Source organism: Hippocampus guttulatus, chromosome 15 (genome assembly GCF_054856545.1).
Source record: "Hippocampus guttulatus isolate MCC_2025c chromosome 15, RoL_Hgut_1.0, whole genome shotgun sequence".
NCBI lineage: Eukaryota > Metazoa > Chordata > Actinopteri > Syngnathiformes > Syngnathidae > Hippocampus > Hippocampus guttulatus.
The window spans coordinates 6,741,784-6,763,795 of NC_141275.1; the positions used below are offsets into that span (position 1 = coordinate 6,741,784).

At 41.8% G+C, this 22,012-nt stretch overlaps 1 protein-coding gene across 2 annotated transcripts in view; it reads left to right on the forward strand.

The window, feature by feature from the left end:
• The window catches only part of specc1 (sperm antigen with calponin homology and coiled-coil domains 1), a 49,415-nt gene that overhangs the window by 2,844 nt on the left and 24,559 nt on the right, over positions 1–22,012 (forward strand). The window contains exons 2-3 of one of the 2 annotated variants that reach the window (XM_086130582.1): positions 8,619–8,809; positions 8,876–9,011. In XM_086130582.1, coding sequence (XP_085986708.1) covers positions 8,642–8,809; positions 8,876–9,011 — 304 coding nt within the window. In that variant the 5' untranslated portion in view covers positions 8,619–8,641. Of the gene's footprint in view, positions 1–8,618; positions 8,810–8,875; positions 9,012–14,014; positions 14,689–22,012 lie in introns of those variants that run through there. The other variant, XM_086130583.1, reaches the window with a different exon arrangement.

Sequence of the window (22,012 nt, forward strand, 5' to 3'; positions counted from 1 at the left end):
TGACCTTGTGCTGTGGTACAGAGGATGGAAGGCTGGCTATTATGAAATGTGGTAGGAGGATGATGTAATAAATCATATACACTGACTTGTTATGGCCCTGCCCTTGAGCAAAAGCAAATACAGAAATGGATAGCAGTGACTTTAACAATAGCGCTGCTGTGAATGTTGATACAGTACTTTAGTTATATAACGACATTAATAATTTCATCTGAAATATTTTCTTCAGTGGGGACAGTGACTCACTTTTAGGCAAAGCAGTGAATGTGATGACAGAATTGCCAGGATGCCGGAAAGCCACGTTTGGTGGCATGCTACTGGATTTAAATTCCTTTCATTAAATTGGAGAAAGTTTTAACTTAGAAGAAGAACAGCACTTTGTATGCAGCGATGGCTGTTTGAAAGTGCTCGATAAATACAGTAGGGGTAAGTTGAGAGAAGATGGAACAGAAGGAGAAAGAATGACTACTTGCATTCAAATGCAGTATTCAATCATTTGGAAAATCTTGGGAGGGGAAAAAAGGACTATTTCCAAGATTTTACAATAGCCTGTAGGTCAAACTGTCAATCTGTATTTTTCCCATCTGCCAGATGTTTGGATTAACTGGGAGACAATCATTTCCCCACCTGCAAAACAACAACAACATAAAACATACGTGACAAGCATGGTCCAAGAAATGCTGATTCTTAAATGGATCATCAGGGCCACATTTGATGTGAAACTAACGCGTCTTGTTTTTACACTTGCACTTGCCTGAATATACGGAGTATGAATGTCTTAATAGTGACAGATGCGTTGATATTATTCTGTTGTCTCTTCTCGGTAAACAGGACAAGCAAGTTGTAGTGTAATGTGAGCACCGGCAGAGAAAAAAAAAATATCTGAAATATTTGAGAGGTACAGATCAAATGGAAATGGAAGGGCATTTTTGAAGTGTTCTGCTCCCAAAAAGCTGGAGTGGAACTCTCCTTGGCCTGACCCGTGCATTACGATGCTCCATTGTGGAAAGTCACCAAGCTTTTTTTTTTTTTTTTTTTTTTTTTTTATGGATGCTGTGCAAGTGTTTCTATGGAATCCGCCCACTCACTCTAAACGCGCACAGGAAAGCAGCTGAAGTTTCTGCAATGTGGTTGAGGCTGTTTATCAGACTCCAAGTTTAACACCATCAGAGCAGGAAGCCACGGCCTCTGGGGAGCCCGGCTAGAATAAATTTGAAACACAGCCTCTAGAGCTTTACATTAGAATTTTAGTAACTGCTTGCATGAATGTGACTGCTGATGTGATGAGTCTCATAAAGTGGTTCTTAAACTGGGTTCGATCGAACCCTAGGGGTTCGGTGAATCGATCTCAGGGGTTCGACGGAGCCTCTGCCATGGAGGTTAAGACACACCCGACTCAACATGTCAATGAATTATGACACACCTGTTTGGCCATCACTGGTTGCAGATGATCACATTACATTGCTTGTCCAATCGGTGCTGCGGGAAATTTAGTTCGCTCAGTAGTCAACGTGTGACTGTCGTGATCATACGTCGTACAATGAAAAAAAAATAAAAAATACTGTATATATATATATATACACACACATATATATATATATATATACAGTATATACTTAGGCCATGTCATTGTATTTACTTTTCTGTTTTTAATAAATGTGTTTTTTAGTGTCTTGAATTTGTAAAAAAAAAAATCATTTTTATTTTTCACTAAAGAAGGGTTCCGTGAATGTGCATATGAACTGGTTGGGTTCGGTACCTCTAACAAGGTGAAGAACCACTGGTCTAATACATCGGTTAGTGCGAGGCATTCGATTAAGCATGCGTCATACTGCATAGCAAGGAATCATTGAAGCATGTGTTTGGCTAAGTACGAATTGAATTCAATCCCATGCATTAACCAAACAAACATCTATCCATCCATTTTCCGATCCACTTTATCCTCACAAGGGTCGCGGGGGTGCTGGAGTCTATCCCAGCCGTCTTCGGGCAGTAAGCGGGGGACACCCTGAACCGGTTGCCAGCCAATCGCAGGATTAACCAAACAATGAATGTTAAGATTTTACAGTTGGGGTTTCACAAAATAAAATACATCTTCAGAACCTTGCTCAACATTAAAGGAACATTTTGCTGAGCTTCATTTTCGAGATTATCCATTTCTTTGCTTTCGAGCACTATTTCATAGTTCTGTTCTGTGTCATGCACTGGTTTGCTAGCTAACAGCTAAACAGAGTGATTGATTGTCACTCAAGGTCGACACCGTTTTGCATACCGCGGTTGGCCCATTCATTCAAGTCAGATCGAAAAATCACAATGAAACAAAACTCTCAATTTCAAATTCTCTGGGGAAGGGGTGGGAGGCCGGCCATCACGTAGCTACGCCACTGCATTAGCCACCTACTGTAAATGCTACCCAGTTTCTCTTATTTGCAGTATTGCGCTAACTACTAAACTTGAAATGAAGAATAGATCACCGACATACATTCATTTTGATTGATGCTTATTTGCCATCTTTGAATCATTTCAGGTGTTATGTTGGTATGTGCTAGGTACTAAATGCAATTGTAAACTGATCTGAGAGGTTTTTGTGTTAACTAGGAAAATAATGTCTTCACCTGGAAAAAAACACACACACATACTTGACGAGCACTGTTACGATACTCCATGAATTCATCCAATACTGCAGAAGAGCCACCGTGAATGAGTGCAACCGAGGTTTGTCGCCATGCACACATGCAGAGACAAGCAACCATCTGAATTATGTAGGTCTGTGGGAGGAAGCTGGAGAACCCAGAGAGAGCCCACATGGAAGTGGAAAAGAGCACAAATACTCCAGTGAGAAAGGCCTCGGGTCGATTCGAGCCAGTGCGAACAGCTCTCAGTCCAAATCACTTGTCGCTGCACTAAAATTATTGGCAGGTTAATCTTTGCGTGCTCTCAACTTTCCATGCATTCTCCAACTTCCTTGTTGATTATTTTGGAAGAGTTTTGCGTCCGGTTGCGCATCAGTCAACAGACTTAGGAGGAACACAGAGGGCAAGTAGAGAGCGTCTCGCACCACCAGGTTTATAACACATTCTTCTACTCTCATTTTAGCTGAGCTCATGACTCTGAGAAGACCACCTGCCGAGACTAGCCGCTATACAAATGCTGAAGGGGTCAGACACTATTCATACTTAAAGCATGCATTTAAAATACTACGGCAGTGTTGTATTAAAACCGGTGCAGTCTTTAAAGTACTGACGTGCCAGAATTTGATCTCATTTACGGATGTTCTGTTGTTGTAACAAATATTAATGTTGGCTCACAACTTTTAAGGTATTGTCATTGTGAATTGTTAGAACGAGTTGGTATTAACGCTTGCATCACAGGAGGATCGTGTGTGCGAAAGTGAGCCACAACACGAGAGAGTTGTTTTGCTCACTGAAACTCCGAAACTGGCATCGAATGTGTCAGCATCTTTACTCTGTGACCACAGTGTTGGTATTATGTGTATAGTTGTGGAAAATGTGGTTTGTAGGTGCAATTGCCATGGAAAAGCAGAACTGAAAAGCCACCCACCCACTCAGCTGAATCACCACCATTCTGCCTGCATGGTGTTCACACCCCATGTGGGGAATGTGAGACAGCTCTTTTTTCCCCCCTTTTTTTATTTTATGGGGTGAACAAGTGAAAAGGACTTGGACAGCAGTGCTTATATATTTTTTTCTTCCCAGGATTCTTGGGAATAGTCCTGCCAATCCTCTCTGCCTCTGGCATCAGTGATGCAGCAGCACCTATTTGACCAATCGGTCAAATGGCTTGATTGACCCATTCCACTTACATGGAATATATAAAATATATGGAAAGATTGAATGTTATGGAAACATATTCCTGTTAGGGGTGTAGCAAAAAACCCCCAAAACAAAACAAAAAAATGAACACGACTATCGAGTGGGGTGTGGGGGGGGGGGGGGGTCCATATGGAAATCAAAAACAACAGTTTTACTCAATTTTTTTCCAGACAACCGCACTTTTGGCAAGAATTCTCTTCCTATATACTTTGGAATACTTGACTCATGGGTCAATATTTGAGAAATATTTAAAACAACCTGGTAGCGCTGCAGCCCCGCAGAGAGATGGCTTGGAATTGAGGAGCAAAAGGGTTTGACAAAGTTACCAGTACAGTCGAAGTAAAAAATCTTGATTTCACTCACTGTAGCCAACAGTCTATCGGCCAACATGTCACTTGGATCTGCAGCAGCAGTCGGGCCTATTAATTTCTTTTGAGTGAATACCGAGTTGTTTTTTCCAAGTGTGTGTGGTGTGTTAACGTAGCTTTGTTGTGAACCGTTTGTGCCGTGGAGTAGGGGTGTGGTCAGAGCATTTTTAGCTTCTCGCCACAATCTACGGCCCGTTTCATTCCTCGCCAAAAGCACAGTTTGCATTCCACCCACATGCTAGAGCTTTAGCATACCATCGGATGTGGGATCTCAATTACACCGGAATGGAAGAGCGTAAAAAAGTGACCTACGCTCACATTAAGGAACATTGGCGAAGGAATTGTAAATCAAATATACTACATTTGTTAAGAGATGTATATCATGTGCTCATCTCGAAGTCATGCAAACTGTTGTGTCTGGGTATGGCGCAACACAAAGTGTACTTCCTTTTCCTTACTTATGTATTGAGTTTTGAGGCTGCAGTATGCAGAGGAAGAAATAGTTCTAGAAAATGATCTGGTTAGGTCAGTTTGTGGCGAAAGACTTTTTGTAGATCATCGTGGTCATTATCGTAGGATTCTCATCACTGTCGTTAGCGTGCTATTGGCAGGCATTATTTTATAATAGGAAAATTGGAAAGACCAATAGCTTCAAGTTATTTGATATAAGTTGCAAACGTGCAAGCCCTATTTCTGCCAGGTTTCTCACGTCTGTCTAGCGCAGAGTGTGCTGTGCAAATTTGAGGCAGAACGGCGTTCTCAGATGAGTCACCGAGCAGGAGTAGTCGTCGTTTTTGCATTATTCAACGGTGGCTGTGAAAACATTACCGTCTGACGCTTATGTCACATTTGTTCAGTTATGTCAGCCCGGTTGAACGTTATCCCGCGATCAATTGGGTCAGGCAGGGAAGACGAGCATGTATGAAGAGAAGACTGCGACGATGCAGGCTGAACATGAGTCATCATTTTACAGCTCCGTCAGCTCGTCTGCCTCACAGCAAGAGCGCTCTGTGTTGGTTTTTTTTGTTTTTTATGTCGACACAACCGTTTCCGTGGGGTTTCACCTGGTATTCCGGCATTTCCATACTTCTGTCGGTATATAGCTTCCGTTCATACAAAAAGCTGGTGAAACATCCTGTCGACAAGTCAACCACCTCGTGTATTTAAATCTGTCAGCCTAAACTGCTACAGTGAGCTACACGTTCAGTATATGAATGTATGAGCTTCCTTCTGCGATTACAATACACCGCCCTGTCCTGTCTGCAAACAATCCACACTCCTCAAGATCAGATGTGGAAGATTGTTCGATCCACACCCAAGGAGATAAGTGCTCTCGCTTACGCTTGACTCTTCTTATCGTAGCGTTTCAGTTCAGGAGCAGCTACTTAGCCTCATTTTGAGGCAGCGTAGCATAGGGTATAGGACAGTACATATCGCTGCAGTCAAAAGAGCAAATTTGCATTAACTTTTTTTTACAAGCCTTGTTCATACTGGGTGTCATAAATAATGTTGGTTTTTGTGGTGGAGTTAAGAAACAATGATCATGGTCCATGGTGTTGTACCAGGTATACCTTATATTGAATTTATACCGTATATCTAGAATAATATATTGATCCCATGAGGAAACCTCACAGCGATCGTCTTCTAATACTGAAGCTGAGCTCTTGGCTCATCCCAGGTTGTCTCTGAGACATCTGAGTTCTTAACTAGGCCACCGCAAAGTAAGTGGGACACAATTTTGGCTCCAGAGGAGTTAGCCTCATATTGACACAGAAGGTTGTAGTAAGGGCATAGTTCAGACCCCCCCCCCCCCCTCCCCCACCAGCACCTCTTGAATAATCCTTGCAGTGATCCAGACTATGAAAATGACTTCCGGACCATTCCTTTTTCTTTGTAGAAATCGAATTCTAATCCACAATATTTGAAAATAAGTGTTCCCAACATTTTTACCTTAACATGCTGAGAAGAGAAGATGGTCCACGTAGCTGTGTCAGCCATTCTGTGGAGAAGAGAGACATCACAATGGTTACTGCAATTGGACTGTGCAAGAAGACCGTCACAGGATGTTGCCTGCAGAGGACTTGAGTCATGTGATGGGGACTTTGTCATGACGGTAAACGGTACAATGTGAATCAGCTCAGTGAAGTACTGACATTTCATTTGAAAATGTACTATAAAGGTACGCCGAAGAGAAATGTCTTGTGTCTTCCTTTTCTTCCCCTTAACCGTTGTGTAACGGTGACCACATTCCAGTCAAATTACGTATGTAGTAGAAAATAGTTCAGAGAAGAGGAAGCAGTTATTCTTGGTTCAAGTCCCCTTGAAGGATGACTAGTTTGACTTCCTGCGAAGACTTCACTCAAAAAAAAAAATAATCTGATCCTAGTGTCGCTCAGAGGTGAGGATGAAAGCAGAGGTCACCAACATGGTGCCAGCGGGCACCTGGTAGGCCGTAAGGACCACATGAGTAGCCCGCAAGTCTGTTCTAAAAATAGTTTACCAGTGATGGGACATTATGATAAACTAGGAATGTTGTCAAAGTGATCATTTGAAATAAAAACAATTTATATGTAAAAAAAAAAGTGCTAGCTCTGAAAGTAGTAGAAGGTGAGTAGTTATCAGGTGCCATCTTACAGTGCTACAAAACATAATTTCAATCGGAAAAGGGAAAAAGTCAACAAATCGGCCTACTCAAGTATACAAATGCATTTACGCGTATGCGGGCTGTCCTTAAATGGCAGACGGCAGGATTTCCTCACAGGAATTGATCTAGCTACTACTGCCCTGATCAATGACAGCCATCATCCCCATGGCTGTAAACAACTATGAACCACACGTCTCCTCTGTTAAGTGCACTCCCACTTTCCTTCCATTTCCCACTTCTGCTTTTGCCAGCTGACTATCGTTCCTTTGTAGACGCTGAGGGCAAACCTCTCTGTCACAGCCTGTGACCACATCCTGTTGGAGTAGGAAAATAGAGCGACTCTGGCAGCCAACACACTGTAGTTCCTAAAATGCTGCTTGTGTAAATGTCGCTCGCAAGCGTACCTGTCAGGTGAAGCTTATTATTGTCCGACGCCGGCAGGATTTTGTTGGAACTTCAAACAGGGTATTATTGACTTAAGTTTCTACCCTCTGGCTATTCTTGCATGAATTTTCTTCTTTGTATTGCTAATGTTTTTTTGCATTTGCTCGGAGGAAGCAAATGTGTTGCCTATTATTCGAAAGGAAATACATTGCTGCTTTTCCGTGGTGTCCTGACAGTTTTATCTGTGTAGTATTTGCAGGAAAAGACAAGTTGATGCTAAAATTCTATCACAGGGTCTTGCTGTTTAGCTCTATACTGCCACACAAAGGACAAAGGCTCAAACTTCAGATTTGATTCATTCCTTCAGTCATTTTCCGAACCGCTTGATCCTCACTAGCGTCGTGGGGGGTGCTGGAGCCTATCCCATCTGTCTTCGGGCAGTAGACCGGGGACACCCTGAATCGGTTGCCAGCCAATGGCAATCAGATTTGATTGAAGAAATGATTCTTCAACCTTTTGTTCAAGCACCACTTACAGCGGAGCAATTTTTTCCAGGGACATCCTCCCAATGCCAGATAAATATATCTACCCACGTGGTGGTCTAAATGCTTCTTTTTTCTCGCGTTCAACCCCAACATTCATGACCTTTTGAACATCAAGCAACCTGACCAAATTCATTTTGATTCAATTGAGTATTTATCCATTGTTGCTAACTGAAACGGCATGGATGCCAAGAGTGTTCACAAAAGTGCAGTTCATTAACAAAGTAGCTCCCGTTGTTCCCTCTAGGACCTATTTTTCTAAAAAGCGACATGCAACCTTAAACAGGAGCCAAAAATCATTTGAACTTTGTTCTCCATATGAAAAGAAAGGACAGTCAGTCGTGCTGAGCCTTGCCGAAGACACGGTGCCTATTTGCACCTTGGAAAAGCAGCGACCTCTTGACATGTTGGGAACTTTTAACCCGTGATATCTGCTTCTAAGCCGCAAATATTTTGCAAATGTAACTAGCCTTGCCCCACCCGTACAATCTATATGAGAACAGTGTGGGAAAGGCCGCATGCCTGCAGCGATGTCAGAGTCACGTGATACATCACAAATGTTTTTAATTGGCCCAAAGCTAAAGAAGGGAGGAGTAATTTGTTGAGTAGATACTTTATTTATTCAGTTTACTGTAGTTTGATTGCTGCACTGATTGATGCCTATTTGGAGTAATACACTTTTTAAAAATTATTTTTCTGCGGACTGCAAGTTATGAGGTATGAGGACCCCAATTTGAAAATTACTCGAGTAAATTATCTATTTGCATTGCTTCAGGATAACCATTTTAAAGGATTGACAGGAATGCCTTCATTTTACCCTTTTATAGACATTCAAATTATCTCCCCCCAGGTGTAGCCAACTATAAGACAGTCATGATGAAAACGGGTGCCACCAAGTTAGGGCTGCCCAAGGCGGGATTCCAGGAGCGAGCGAAGCAGGCTTCTTTAGCTCCCTCTACTTCATGCTCCACCACCACCTCCACAGGAATGAGGACTTCCAGATCGTCCAACACGCTGGCCTCGGACCAGCGACTCAGCAGGGTGAAGCCCAAAACTAAACTTGTTACTCACTCATGTTACTGGTACTAACAGTGATTCTGTTTTCAGCTTAAACGAGCCAACAGTGATGATGCTCTGACAAAGCCTGCACTGGGAGCTGCTGCCTCCGGCTTGCGCATGAAGAAGACTGTGACCACCGGAGCCATCTCGGATCTTCCCGAGGCCCGCCACCGTTCTCTCGCTGGTGAGCCAGACATGTCATCAAATTTTCAATAATTATGAAAAGCCCCACCGTTATGAAGTTATGTAATTTTTGTCTGTGTGTTTTCAACGTTCCTCGTTAGGGTTTGTGTTCATCATACAGTGCCTTAAAAAAAGTGATTCCACCCACTCACATATTTGATGACCGGTACGCGTTTGTTTTTTTCATGGGACAACTGTGAAGGCGGTGTAGACTTTCAATGACTGCGTGTCGAGTTATTGTGAGGGGACGGTATGTGCACATTATGCAAGCTGTACGCTGACTACTTAACGTTGTAGGGAGGTGTCATTTTGACATTACTGCTCTCTAAAAGGATATATTGAACCTCCATTGTTCCAAAAACATGCACAGTAGGTTAATTGATCACTTTAAATGATCCTTCGGTGTGATTGTGAGGGGGAATGGAGGTTGTTTGTGTATGTGTGCCCTGGGATCGTCTGACAACCAGTTCAGAGTGTACCTCGTCGACTATCTGGAGTCAGCTGGGGTAGGCTCCAGTACGCCCGCGACCCTAGTGAGGATAAAGCGGTTCTTATATTCAATGGATGGACAAACAGTCTTGTGTACTCTTGTGGGATACTGTAGTTTCCAATTTCAGCCACCAGAGGGCCATACCCACTAATTCTGAGCATTCAGGGCAAGCGCTCTCCATTTTCAGCGCATGACATTTTTCATGGTTGGCTGCAGGGTGGTGCAATGTTTTGGTTCTCAGAGGATTTATTTATTCCAAAATAGAGAGACTGGAAACATTCATTCTGCTCCTCTGACATTTACTTGGATGTTTGAGCGGGTGATGTTTTTCATTACAAATATGTCTATTTTTCGAAAGGAATTACTGTATGTTCTTTGTTGCCTTTTGCTGAAACACAACACCTTTAATTTTAACTATTTACTTTAAGGCACGTGACGTACATTTGCATGCTTAAGTTTTCAGATCATCACACTGATTTTAATATCTCGCAAAAACAACCCAAATTTGAATAAAATACAGTTTCTAAATTGCAACTTTATCTTTGAACCCAAGAACCCTTTTCTTCTTTGGAAAATGATTAATCATACATTAAATGACTGCTATATGTTCACTGAACACCAAAATATATGTTTTTTCAAATATTCAATGCTTTAATCCTAATTTAGGATTCGGGCCAAATTTGACCCTTTGGGATTTACGGGTACCAAATCAGACCCCGTGGGTTCTCCAGGGTTAAGGGGGGAAATAATCCAAAACCATCTGGTCCACAGTGTAAAATAATTTCAACCGAAATAATTGAATTTGCGATAACTGGTGATGAGTCTTTCACATCGATTTGGAGGAATTATAGCCCCCTCTTCTTCGGAGAATTGTTTAATCCCAGTCTTATTGGAGAGTTTTCAACCCAAAACTGTATCACACCACCCGATGCGAGTTGGATTTTTCAGATTGACTGTACACGAGCCACTCCAAAACTTTCTTTTTTGTTTGTTTGAGTCATTCAAAGGCGGCTTGCTGGTAGGTTTCGGGCTGAGCATTATTATTATTATGATTATTTTACACAGGGCAGGTTGAAAAGATTACATTTTAATTAAGATTTATAGTTTTCATATGAATATAGAAAATGCTCATTATTATACTTCACAGCAATAATTCGGAACACCGTCCTTGTTTCTGACTTTGCTTTTAGTGATTTATCCACTAAAGTGGATTCTAAGCTGCAGTGCAGTTCTTCCTCTTGGGGCAGGTTTTCTGAGGTAAATATAATTGGGTTGAGACTTCAAACGAGATGGAAAACCACGGTTAAGTAGGGTTTGCATTTCTGGGGGGGGGAGCACTGAATTATTGCTAATTATGAAAATGTTATTTTGCATTGCTACTTTCTTACTGAAGCGAGGAGTGTGCATTATAAATTCATCACGACTCGTATACTCACATTGGCCTAGATTTGTGAACCAATTTCGGGTAAGCAGTCATCATCAAGGAAATGAATCTCACTGAATAATTCTTTGTCATAAAGAAAATCTTATTGGTTGTGTAAAGGAATGTTGTTGTTGCTCTTTGGCAGAATTGTGTTCTGCTAGAAATGAGGTGCTGTTTTCTTTCTATGCTAATTTAGGATTCCACTCGAAGCAAAATAACAGGTTGCATTTGTATTTCCCCTCACCTATATATTATTTTTAATGCCTTATTTGATAGTATGTGGCAGAAAAGAACTATAAAATGTATTTTATGTATAAGTATCCCTATTTTAAGTGTGTGTGTGAGAGAAGTAGCATGTAATAGTCCAAACATGCACAAAAGCTCCAAACTTTAAAAGATTATTAAGACAGAAAATGTGTGTTTAGTTGTTATGTTTATGTGTCATTATTGCGCTCGTTTCTTAGCATTCATTGAATTGGATCGATTGATTTTGGAGGTGGACAGTGAGTATTGATTTGGACTTGGCCTTGACATTGCCCGTGCTCAACATTAAAGCTCTGTAAAATACCGTATTGGCTCGAATATAAGACGGCCCTGATTATAAGACGACCCCCTCTTTCAAGACTCAAATTTGAAAAAAGACTTTTTGAACACCAAATTCATTTTTATACAGAAAATAATTACAGTACATCTGAAACAAATGATTATAAGAATATACAGGTATTTGAGAGAAAAAGCATGTTATTTTGCCTCATTAAAATCTTAATATCTGAAGATTTAAATATGTAAACTAAAGTGCAATCACATTCGTAATTGAATGGCTTCTGGTTTTTGAAATGTAAATGACATCATAACTTCTCCTCAGCTGCCGGTTAACCTGGCCAATGTTCGACCCACTTTTCTCCAGATTGTCGCTACGTTTCTCCATTTTCTGTTTTCTCTTCTATTATTTTCTTTCTTCCCGCTATTTTTTATTTTTCTTCTTCGTGCTACCGCTATTTATTATTTTTATTCTTCGTGACAGGGGTTTGCTTTGGCCTGGGGAGTCAAGTTCAGCATTCGCTTCAATGGTATCTGGCGCCATCTAGCGTCGTGAATGGGTATAACGTCTAGACCCCGAATATAAGACGACCCCCACTTTTTCAGTCTTATTTCAATACAAAAAACACTGTCTTATATTCGGGCTAATACGGTACATCCAGATAATCTCTACGAAAATATTTCATTCAACAATTATTCCCGGATCCTATTTGATTTGAACAGCCAGAATCCTATCCCTGAAGATGAGGTTAACACCACAAATGTGAATTAGCTTAACCTGGCCCACAGCAGGATTTCCAATCTGCTATTTTTGTTAATGGATCCAGATCTGGCACTTTACCAATTCTACCATGCTGTCAGACAATCGGTTTCTGATGACTTATTTAAAATGCCTCATCAATAATTCAGTCAAGCTTTCATCGGAGGAGGAGTCCCTGTGGAGAGTGCAAGGACACAGACTGTCCCACTCTATAAAGAACAAACCTTGTGAGGGTACAAATATCCAGTACATTGTAAACCATTTGAATCTACATTTTCTTCTTTCACGTGCATCATTCATTCCTGAGTCAAGCTTAAATTTTGTGAAATTGTTTGTCTGCCATGAGTTGGTTTTGATTTAGCCCATAGAATCTGATTGACTGATAACTGGCACCTTTTTGAACGTTGCACGTTCACATTTTTTTATACTGCGCATAGTCATGCGCATTTATAGACGAGTCATTTATAAAGAGTTACTGTAAAATGTCTGTCCTGTCCCCTGATCACCTGAAATTAACTGTCACATTTCAATATTTTGACCAAAACACACATTTATATTGACTCAATATGATTTCTTTTGAGCTACATTTCCTCGCATCCCTGCATATACAGTACTTGAGTGAGAACATATTCAACCCAAAATAGCTTTTTGGGAACCCGATCAGTTCGTGTGTCTTTAAATTGCAATAAAACTAAAGACAAAACGAGAGATAATCGGCCCAAGTGACATGAGTTCGGAATTTTATTGACCTGGAGTATATTTGGCTTGTATTAACTAATTCTGAGATACCAGACATGGTCCCTGTCAATATGGTTCTCGAGGCCCTCATATCTCTGCCGGATGAATTAATCACACACGCCTCAGTCCACTGGGATGACTCAGGCTGCATACGCACTCATCCATGACCGACACACACTGACACAAGCACTAAAAAAGGGTATTAATTAAAGATAGTGGGTGGTTGTCCTTGCTATATTGTACAAATATAACCAGAAAATGAACTTTCATTTATTTCGCCACTATTGCTTTCCCCAAAACGCGCACGAATGATACTCTCTCCCCGTTTATTATACATACACAGGTTCAAAAGGGATTATTACAAGTGGAATGCGTATACACTGGCCTACTTGTAGACACATTGTCACTGCTGGAATTTTGTGCCTTTTCTTCAGGACACTCGCAACACTTGTGACCCTCCAGTCTATAGATAGGCATGACAGATTGGGAATGTCTTACCACATTTTGACAGAGGCCTGTTGTGCCAGCAGAGATGGGGTTCCTGCGGTGAGGAGAACATTCTTAGCAGGATTAGGGATAGGTTTGTTGACCAAGGTGGATGTGCTGATCTAAATGGAGGCGAAAGCAGTATATTAAGAGAGGCAGATGGAAATCTGACTTTATGTAACATGCAGAAGACTGATGAAGACGCTTGGAAGCAGTACTGAGGTTGACTGTCGAAATGGACGTGGGCGGGAAAAGACCAAGAGCCACCGCAGTATTTCAGAATTCAAATCCGCATGAACCAAAAATAACTATTCCACTTAAAACTTACATTTGCTGTAATACTGACTGAGACAACTGCTCCAGTTATTTCGTGATTATTTATAACAACAATCTGCTGCCGTTCGAGTGGCCACTGTGATCTTTTGTCTAATAATAGCATCTGTTGTGCATCATCTTTTGATAATCCCGATTAAAACCGCCACAGAAAATGTGGTTCCAAAAAGAGGTTATTATACAAGGAAATATGAAGTTATACAACCCTCCAGCTTTCCCCAAGTGGGTCCTCACATGGCTGCTTAACTCGGCAGACAGAATGTGGGGGAATGAGTTAAGTACCGAGAAGCGTGAGGAATGGTTACCATCGTTTGTTCTAGTACGGGCTAGTAGGAGGTGCCGTGTAATTGTGTGTGTGTGTGTGTGTGTGAGAAAGAGAGAAAGAGAGTGTTTGTATGCGAGTATGAGAAGCCACACCTCCCGATCCAGTTGTTATCGCAGCAATAATGATGTGCATATGATGCTGCCTGCATACCCGCCTGCCAGCATAGCATGCTGTCACCCTTGTGGAGGATCTGCACGCTCTCGCGCTTTTGACACACAGTGGAAGCCACCCGCTGTCAGGACACGTAGTCTGCCTCAGCAACACATGCGCATTCACACAAACACGCTCACACAGTCCTGGGAAAGGATCGCATCAAAAGAAGATCCGTAGCGGGGGGGGGGGGGGAAGAAGAAGAATTGGAAGAATTTGATATTTCTTCTCTTCTCTTCTCCACTGTGACCGAGTGCCGGCTGGATTGTGGATGCTGAACAAATGCGACCACGCTGAAGCCCCCCCACACACGCATACATCACTCCCCCGCAGCTACAAATTGTTGGATTTATCCTCACTGCGCCGAGTGTGGGAGTCGCAGATCGGACCAACATGGGGAACCAAGCGGGAAGACAGGAGGAAACCAACACAGGTCTGGCTTTAGGTGTACCTTTTGTCCGACACACCTTAGTGCAGATAATTTGTTTGGTTCCACGTAGACGACTCGACTTGATGATCGTAGGCCGACTAACTTGTGTGTCATGTGTTACTGCATGTCTGAAAGACAAGTTCTGACTGATGAGTAATGGTAGAAATGCCCCGGAGCTACTGAAGCCATGAATGGTTTGTAAGCTTTTCTTTTGACATCAAGCACGATGACACGTTGCCCGTTTTCGTAGCTGCGTTCAGTTACGATAGGTCCGTTTGTGCACCTCTGTGTAGTTATTGCAAGTAGGGCAGAAGAAGGAGTACCCGCTTGGTCTGCCAGTCAGCCTAAGAGAAGCTGCTACAGGAGCTAGATTCATCACTCCCACATCTCTTCGCCGTCCTGAGCAGAATGTGCCCGGGGCCAGATATCCATTTCAGTAAAGCTCATCGCAAGCGTAAATGGGCTCAAAATGTCATGTAAATTCCCCCCCATTGTCTTGCTGTGGACAAATGTCAAACAAAACACAAATCCTGATCAAATATAACCCACTCGCTAGAGCTTTGCTCTGTAGTAGTAGTGCAAAAATGCACAATATTTGCATGAACAGCAGTGGCTCGAGCTGTACCAATTTGTTTTGTACTGCATTTCTTGAAGATGAGAAACAAATGCTCGTGGTGAAAGGCGGTGTTTGTTCAAGCACATGAACACAAATGGTGCAAAGCCAGCTAGTATTGCTCGTCTAAATGAGTAGTCGTACAAAACATCATGGTTTGATTGGAATATGCAACAACAACAACCAAGACTGATTCTTGGAAATTATTATTGTTGATCATTTGAATATTGTTGGGTGCCACTTAATCATGAGCTTGCTTGTTGTAGTATTTTATTTTTCTTCCTTCCTCACAGTTTTTAGGGGTACAACATTATTATGCATTTCAACGTAGCTTCGCACCGTTTTTGCTAATCCGTGGTTTGCATCCTCCAGCACGACATCTCTTTGGTCCATGCTGATGAACTTCGGTCCTGCCTCTGGGAGGTTGTTGCTGACGTGACAAACTGTTGTTTCAGAGCCTTTCTTGACAGCTCTCAAAAACATTTTGTTGGCAGCGGCTGCCGTTTTCCTTGGTCAACTTTTTTGACACCTATAATTTATGACAGCAGTAGTTTCTTCTTCTGGGCATTTCAAATGATATGGGCCAAGGTTTGTGCGGTGGCTGACTGACAGCTTCAAATTTACTCGCTTTTCCCCCCCATAGGTTGCTCTCTGGTTTTTACGTTGGTTATATGGTCATACCTCGGTTTTCAACCATAATCCGTTCCAGAAGGCTGTTCGAAAAGCAATTTGTTCGGAATTCCGAAACTATTTTATTAGCCCATGATTAGGGGCTAATACACTATGCAGAAATGACAAAAAAATTAAATAAAAACAGTCAGATTTGTGAAAATCACAACATACACATCTGCTCACAAGCGTCTTCCTCGTGTAAGGAAGCCGAGAGGAGTCGAGTGGCGTATTCCGGTTTGCTCAATTTGGTCAAAAAACGGTTTTCGGTCGTAATCTGAGGCGTAAAAATCGCGAATTTTCTGGTCGAAATCCGATTTGGTCAATATCAGAGACGTTCGAAAACCAAGTTTTGACTGTACCTATAACCAGTATAAGCATGCACAGACAAAAACCAAATATCTGGAACAGACCTGAAGCCATCCATCGCTTTCATCCCTTCTCTATTGATCTCTACTTCGGGTTTGTGTTGAAGATCCATGACCAAACCTGCTATTTGGCAGCTGGAACCGGAGGTATAGTGTATAACAGTTGCGAGAGGAGAAGAAATGTATTCAAATATGGTGGATGCTGCTCTTTTGTCAAGTGAAAGGCTGAGTTATCTTCTGCAACGTTAAGACTGTCATTATCACATCCAGTCGACAATGACTGCGGCAACACCGAGCCTTTCTGTCTCCCCGCGAGATTACCAACACCGTGGCCCAGACTATACAGTCGACTGTGGTCCACATGCTGTCAGCTGCTGATGAATCGACACTAAATTATAGTCCAATAACAGCGCGCGTCTATTTTCAGGGCTGTTATTCTGTCTCTTGTAGCCATGTGAGCTGAGGAAAAAGGAAAAAGGTTCAAACATATTTGTCTTGTGAGGTCAATCGGATTGTCCTGAGCTTTCTCATGGTCAAAAATGGAAATTTCGCACATCTGTGGTTTCTCGACACAAGTGATTGGGATGCTTTAATAGGAGCTGCGATATTTCAAAGTATGCCGTTTTCTTTCCAAAGTTGGGGAGTAAAGAATGATATCATGTTGTCATTGGAATGTCATTGTTTTTTTGGGTGTTATGGTTTTTTTTATGGGGGGGGGGGGGGGGGTGTCCGCTTACCATACCAGATTTAGCAGTGGTGAGCAGTTATTTTTCTATTCTCAGATGGTTTCACGATATGGGCTACTGATATGTATTAAATGTCTATTATAAATTACGTTAGAATTGTGTAGATGTCAAATTTCTATCTGATTATTTTCCAAGTTACAAAAATGTGACCGCGTCATTCAACTTTTTTAAGGCAGACACTGATCATTCATTCATTCATTTTCCGATCCGCTTATTCTCACAAGGGTGGCGGCGGGTGCTGGAGCCTATCCCAGCTGTCTTCAGGCAATAGGCGGGGGACACCCTGAACCGGTTGCCAGCCAATCGCAGGGCACACCAAGACGAACAACCATCCACGCTCACACACACACTTAGGGACAATTTAGAGTGTTCAATTAGCCTGCCATGCATGATTTTGGAATGTGGGAGGAAACCGGAGTACCCGAAGAAAAGCCATGCAGGCCCGGGGAGAACATGCAAACTCCACGCAGGAAGGGCGGAGCCGGGATCGAACCCACGGCCTCTGCACTGTGAGGTCGACGCGCTAACCACTGTCTCGCCGGGCCGCCCGAGAATGATTATGGGCCTATAAAAGATTTTTTTCGGAATCATTGACCCAGGTCGCAACCAATAGATTTGGTGCCACTTCAGGTTGAGAGCATTTTTACTTCATTCCAAATGCGCATTTGCCTATCAATCAATATTCTCTATTTAGTGTCCTCATTAGGATTCACTCTTGACTATGACCCAATCACAAGCATGTTCCAAATTGTACAATGACATAAGTAATAGCTTAAAAAAATAATGACAAGCTGAAAGGAGTTTCATCAAGAAGTCAAGCATGTTCTTAAACGAGACATGACCGATACAAAATGTTCAATTCATGTGCAAGGGTGATCAATTCTACCTGCCGTCCACTTGGTTGAGTTCTGTGGGAAGGCATCGTTTTATTTTGAATCTACATTTGGCGTCTCCTCCCACCAGATGTACGCTGACGTTTATCCTCTGCCCAGAAGTCCCAAAATGTTTTCCATTTTGACATTTCCGTTAACCTCCTCTTGACAAATTTATGATTGGTGTCTCAAGACAATACGAAACTATAATGAGATGACACTGTAATGGTAACCCTTGCATTTTTTTGTTTTACTTTTAGTAAAGAATTGGATTTGTTTTGACACACTGGCACAAAAGAGAGAATGTTTCCAATGGACACGTTTTTGGATCATTTCCAATAAGTTGAGTGGGGAGGCTCACGTTCAAGAGGAAGCAACTTTGACCAAACTGCGATTGCCCTCGCACTGAGGAAGTTGTCTCATTTGTACTTTCCATTAAGTTTAGTTGGCACCATAAACAAACCAGCCGCTCTTTTTTTTCCTTATTATTTTTTACATGAATTTTGACCTTTTGTCCATAAGCAAATGCAAAATTATGCTTTTGGAAAGCACTGGCCAAGATAAAGACTTTCCCAAAAACAGTGCTACTGTACTTATACACTGAAAAATGTTTTATACTCTTTTCAGTGTACATGAGCTACAATGACCGCCCGTCTTCAGCACCATTTTTGTGACAACTTTATGCATTAAATATCAAACTCCTAAATACTGCTGTTAATCGACTCTGAATCTCAAAAGCTGGTCTATAAAGTCATGAGTGAGACATGGATTGTGATAAAGATATTCACGCGACCATTGTTCATCCCCAGCACATCACGGCCCATCCAGCATGTCCTCCAGTGACACTAACTTGTTCAAAGTGATGAACCAAGCGACACGGGTCGGCTGTTCCAGTTTTCCTGTCATACTTCCTTTTGTGCTGCAAAAACAAGTGCGGTTTCGAATTGGCGAGAGGACAAAGGTCAAAATATTATCGGCCTTTTTCATATATAGCAGAATGTTTGTTCCCTCAGTGGGAGACCCGATTACTCTCTCATGCTATCAGTATGTGCTATCTTCATAGTGTAACGGGTCCTTAGAAGGGATTTTTTTTTTTACTGCCGTTTTTTATAATAGAAGCGGCCTGCTAAATTTTAATCAACATTATTAAATGCTGCACATTTTATTAATAGACTTTCTTTGTCATGCGTTTCTCAAGAAATTATAATTGCTGTTGATTAGATTTTGTTTTCCCTTTCGCTGCCCATTGGGCTACAGCAATGCTTTTAACCATCCTGACTCATCTGTACTCAGTCAGTGTGTCATGCAGCCTCGTTCCCGAGCCCCATTAGAATCTCTTGAATCCAGTCAGAGGACAGAAATGCCCGTGGGTCTCAGTTTCTGACCGATAGGCGCCTGTTGAGCCATTTCATGGTCTTGTCACTCCGACAAAAGGAAAGACCACCATACTTTTTGCAACAAAAGAGGGCAGACAATGCAGATGCATTCTTCCATATGAGTTTGTTTGTGATGGTTATAATGAAGGCACTTCAGGTGCCAATTGGCCGACACTTAACCGTGTGCAGTCATTAATTCATGGTGGCTTTTCATCCATGACCCTCCTGATCTGGAAATGAAAGATTTTGAGCACTTTGCCCTCCACTTCGAGGCTGGCCAGCAGGCTGCAGTTAACTGAATGTTGTTGGACTTAGTCCAGCTTCAGAGCTTCTAATTTGATTGGAAAGCTTATCTTCATTAGGAAGAATAAAGCCCACACAATACATTACTGTAATGCGTTTGATCAAAAATGAAGGACTTTGAATCAAGACAATCCACTTCATTTACTTAATTCAATCGTCACACTAATGTCTTCTTTGCTGTTACTATTATGCTCTAACTGGAAAAAATGTTTCATTGAACTAAAAAAATCTAAATGTATTACTTTGTCTCAAATTCTATTCGCAATTTGGTTCAAAGCATCATTTTCAATTTAATACAAATCAAAAACAGCAAAAAAAATAAAGTTAGATCCAAGTATTTTTTTCTTAGGTCGAGCAGTTTTTACAATCGTGCAAACTATACTCGATAATTAGGTGCAGCATTCTGCTGCCTGGTCAGCGCCAAGCATGACTCTGATTCACTGCAAAGGGTGCACCTCAAACTGTGGCGACATGATGGTTAAAGAAGTGAGCGATACAAATATGAGGGAGGAATACAAGGCTGTCCCACAGTCTTGTCCCTTACTTTCGGGCACACACAGAAGGAGAACTCAGTCTAAACTGCACGTCAGACTCTCCGCACTCTCTTTTTCACACAAGAACCTCTTTGTCTGTGTCGAATGACAAAATGGCAAGTGTCCATAAACTCCAACTGATTTTCTTATGTTGTCTATTGTTTGAGCATGATTAGGTGTCAGTGCATTGCAAATACGCATTTGTAACATTTGCATGGTGTATATTCAAATCTGGATGTCTATTTGTATACGGTCAGTGAAAAAGTGTTGCACGTTGCCCTCATTCCTCCGCTCGTGGATTCAAGTCATCTTCGATGCAGCCTGCTGAAATGTGACTCCATGTTAGAACAATGGAAGTCGCCAAGAACTGAAGTGAATTGAAACAAAATAATCTGCTGGCAGCAAGGTGACGTGTGCTTAATATTCCTCTTCTGCCACATGTTGTGGTTATTTCCTACGTCAGCTTTAAATCCTCACAAGGTAATGTCTCTAAAGCTTCCCTGAAGGAACCTTTGATTCTTTCAAAGTCAGCAGCACAAACCGGGAATGGAAAAAAGGCTTTAGGCAGCTTCTGATGCAGTTTATTCAGTCAAATATAATCTCGACAAAGCGCCCAATTAACGGCAAACTCCTTTAAAACACACAATTTTGAAGTCTGTTCTCTCAAAACTAGACATGGAAATCTATAGGTAGTTGTCAATGTACAGTATGTTTGATGTTTTAGAATTTATACTGCCCGTCCTTTACTCTGTATTGTGTCTCTGTGCTACGCGATGTGGGTTTGACTGATGCATATGAGAGCGGAGAGAGAGAGAGAGTTTTTTAATGCATGAATTAACTCTATGCACCGGGGGGGGGGGGGGGGGGGGAGACAAATCACTGAGCCAAGTCACCCCTGTCCGCGTCACTGTTTGTTGATGAGCCTAAAAACGTACAAGAAAATACTTGTCGCGATTCAGATCGAGTCTGGAATAGGCGTGTGCTTGTGACCCACATTAGTGCCTTTTGAAATGTCACAGTCACGCTCTGCTGTAATGGTGCATGAACGAAAGAGAGCAAGCGTGAGACAATGCCGGGCAGATGCTTGCATTGTCAAAACGGTAAACAATGTCTGAATAGGGCACACAGGAAGACGTAACAAAGCGCACGGACAGATAGGAGTGCCAAAATGTGACCCACTTTCTCTTCAGTTAGTTTCATTTACGTAATCTAAACAACTGGTTGCAATGAGTCTCTTTGCCGATTCGTTTTATCGTTCCCAATTATGTTTAGTCCATATAAGATTGATTTACTATTTTGTTAAGATCTGAATGTAGCGGCTTTTATTTGGCAATATGCAGTTTGGTGCTTTCGACCGTCTTTGTTACTGATTTGTTGCTTTACTGTTGTATATGTTAGTTGCTCCATGTACAGCACTTTGTATGCAGCGATGGCTGTCTGAAAGTGCTCTATAAATACAGTTGAGTTGAGTTCCACACACACACATGAAGGAAACACATGCTGTATGTATGTAGGAGACTGGACTGTCTTCAGAATTGTTTGTTATTCATTCCTTTGTTGTGTGTTCACAAACGCCCCCATAGAATTTATTTTGTAATTTCCTCGCTTGATTTTTTTTGTTTTGGTGCATTATTTTCGCTTTTCTTAGTGTCAGTGAAGTGATCGTTAATTTCCGTTTTTCGGAGGCTGTCTTTGAACGCCTCTCGAGTCGAACGAGAAGAGAGAAGGCACGGAGTCGGACGCAGACGTGTCTGTGTTTGTCGAGACTGTTAAAAGCATAAATAAAGTGTACGTTTTTTTAAAAACAACACCACAGCTCTCCTTTTTCGAAGCTGCAACATGTATCT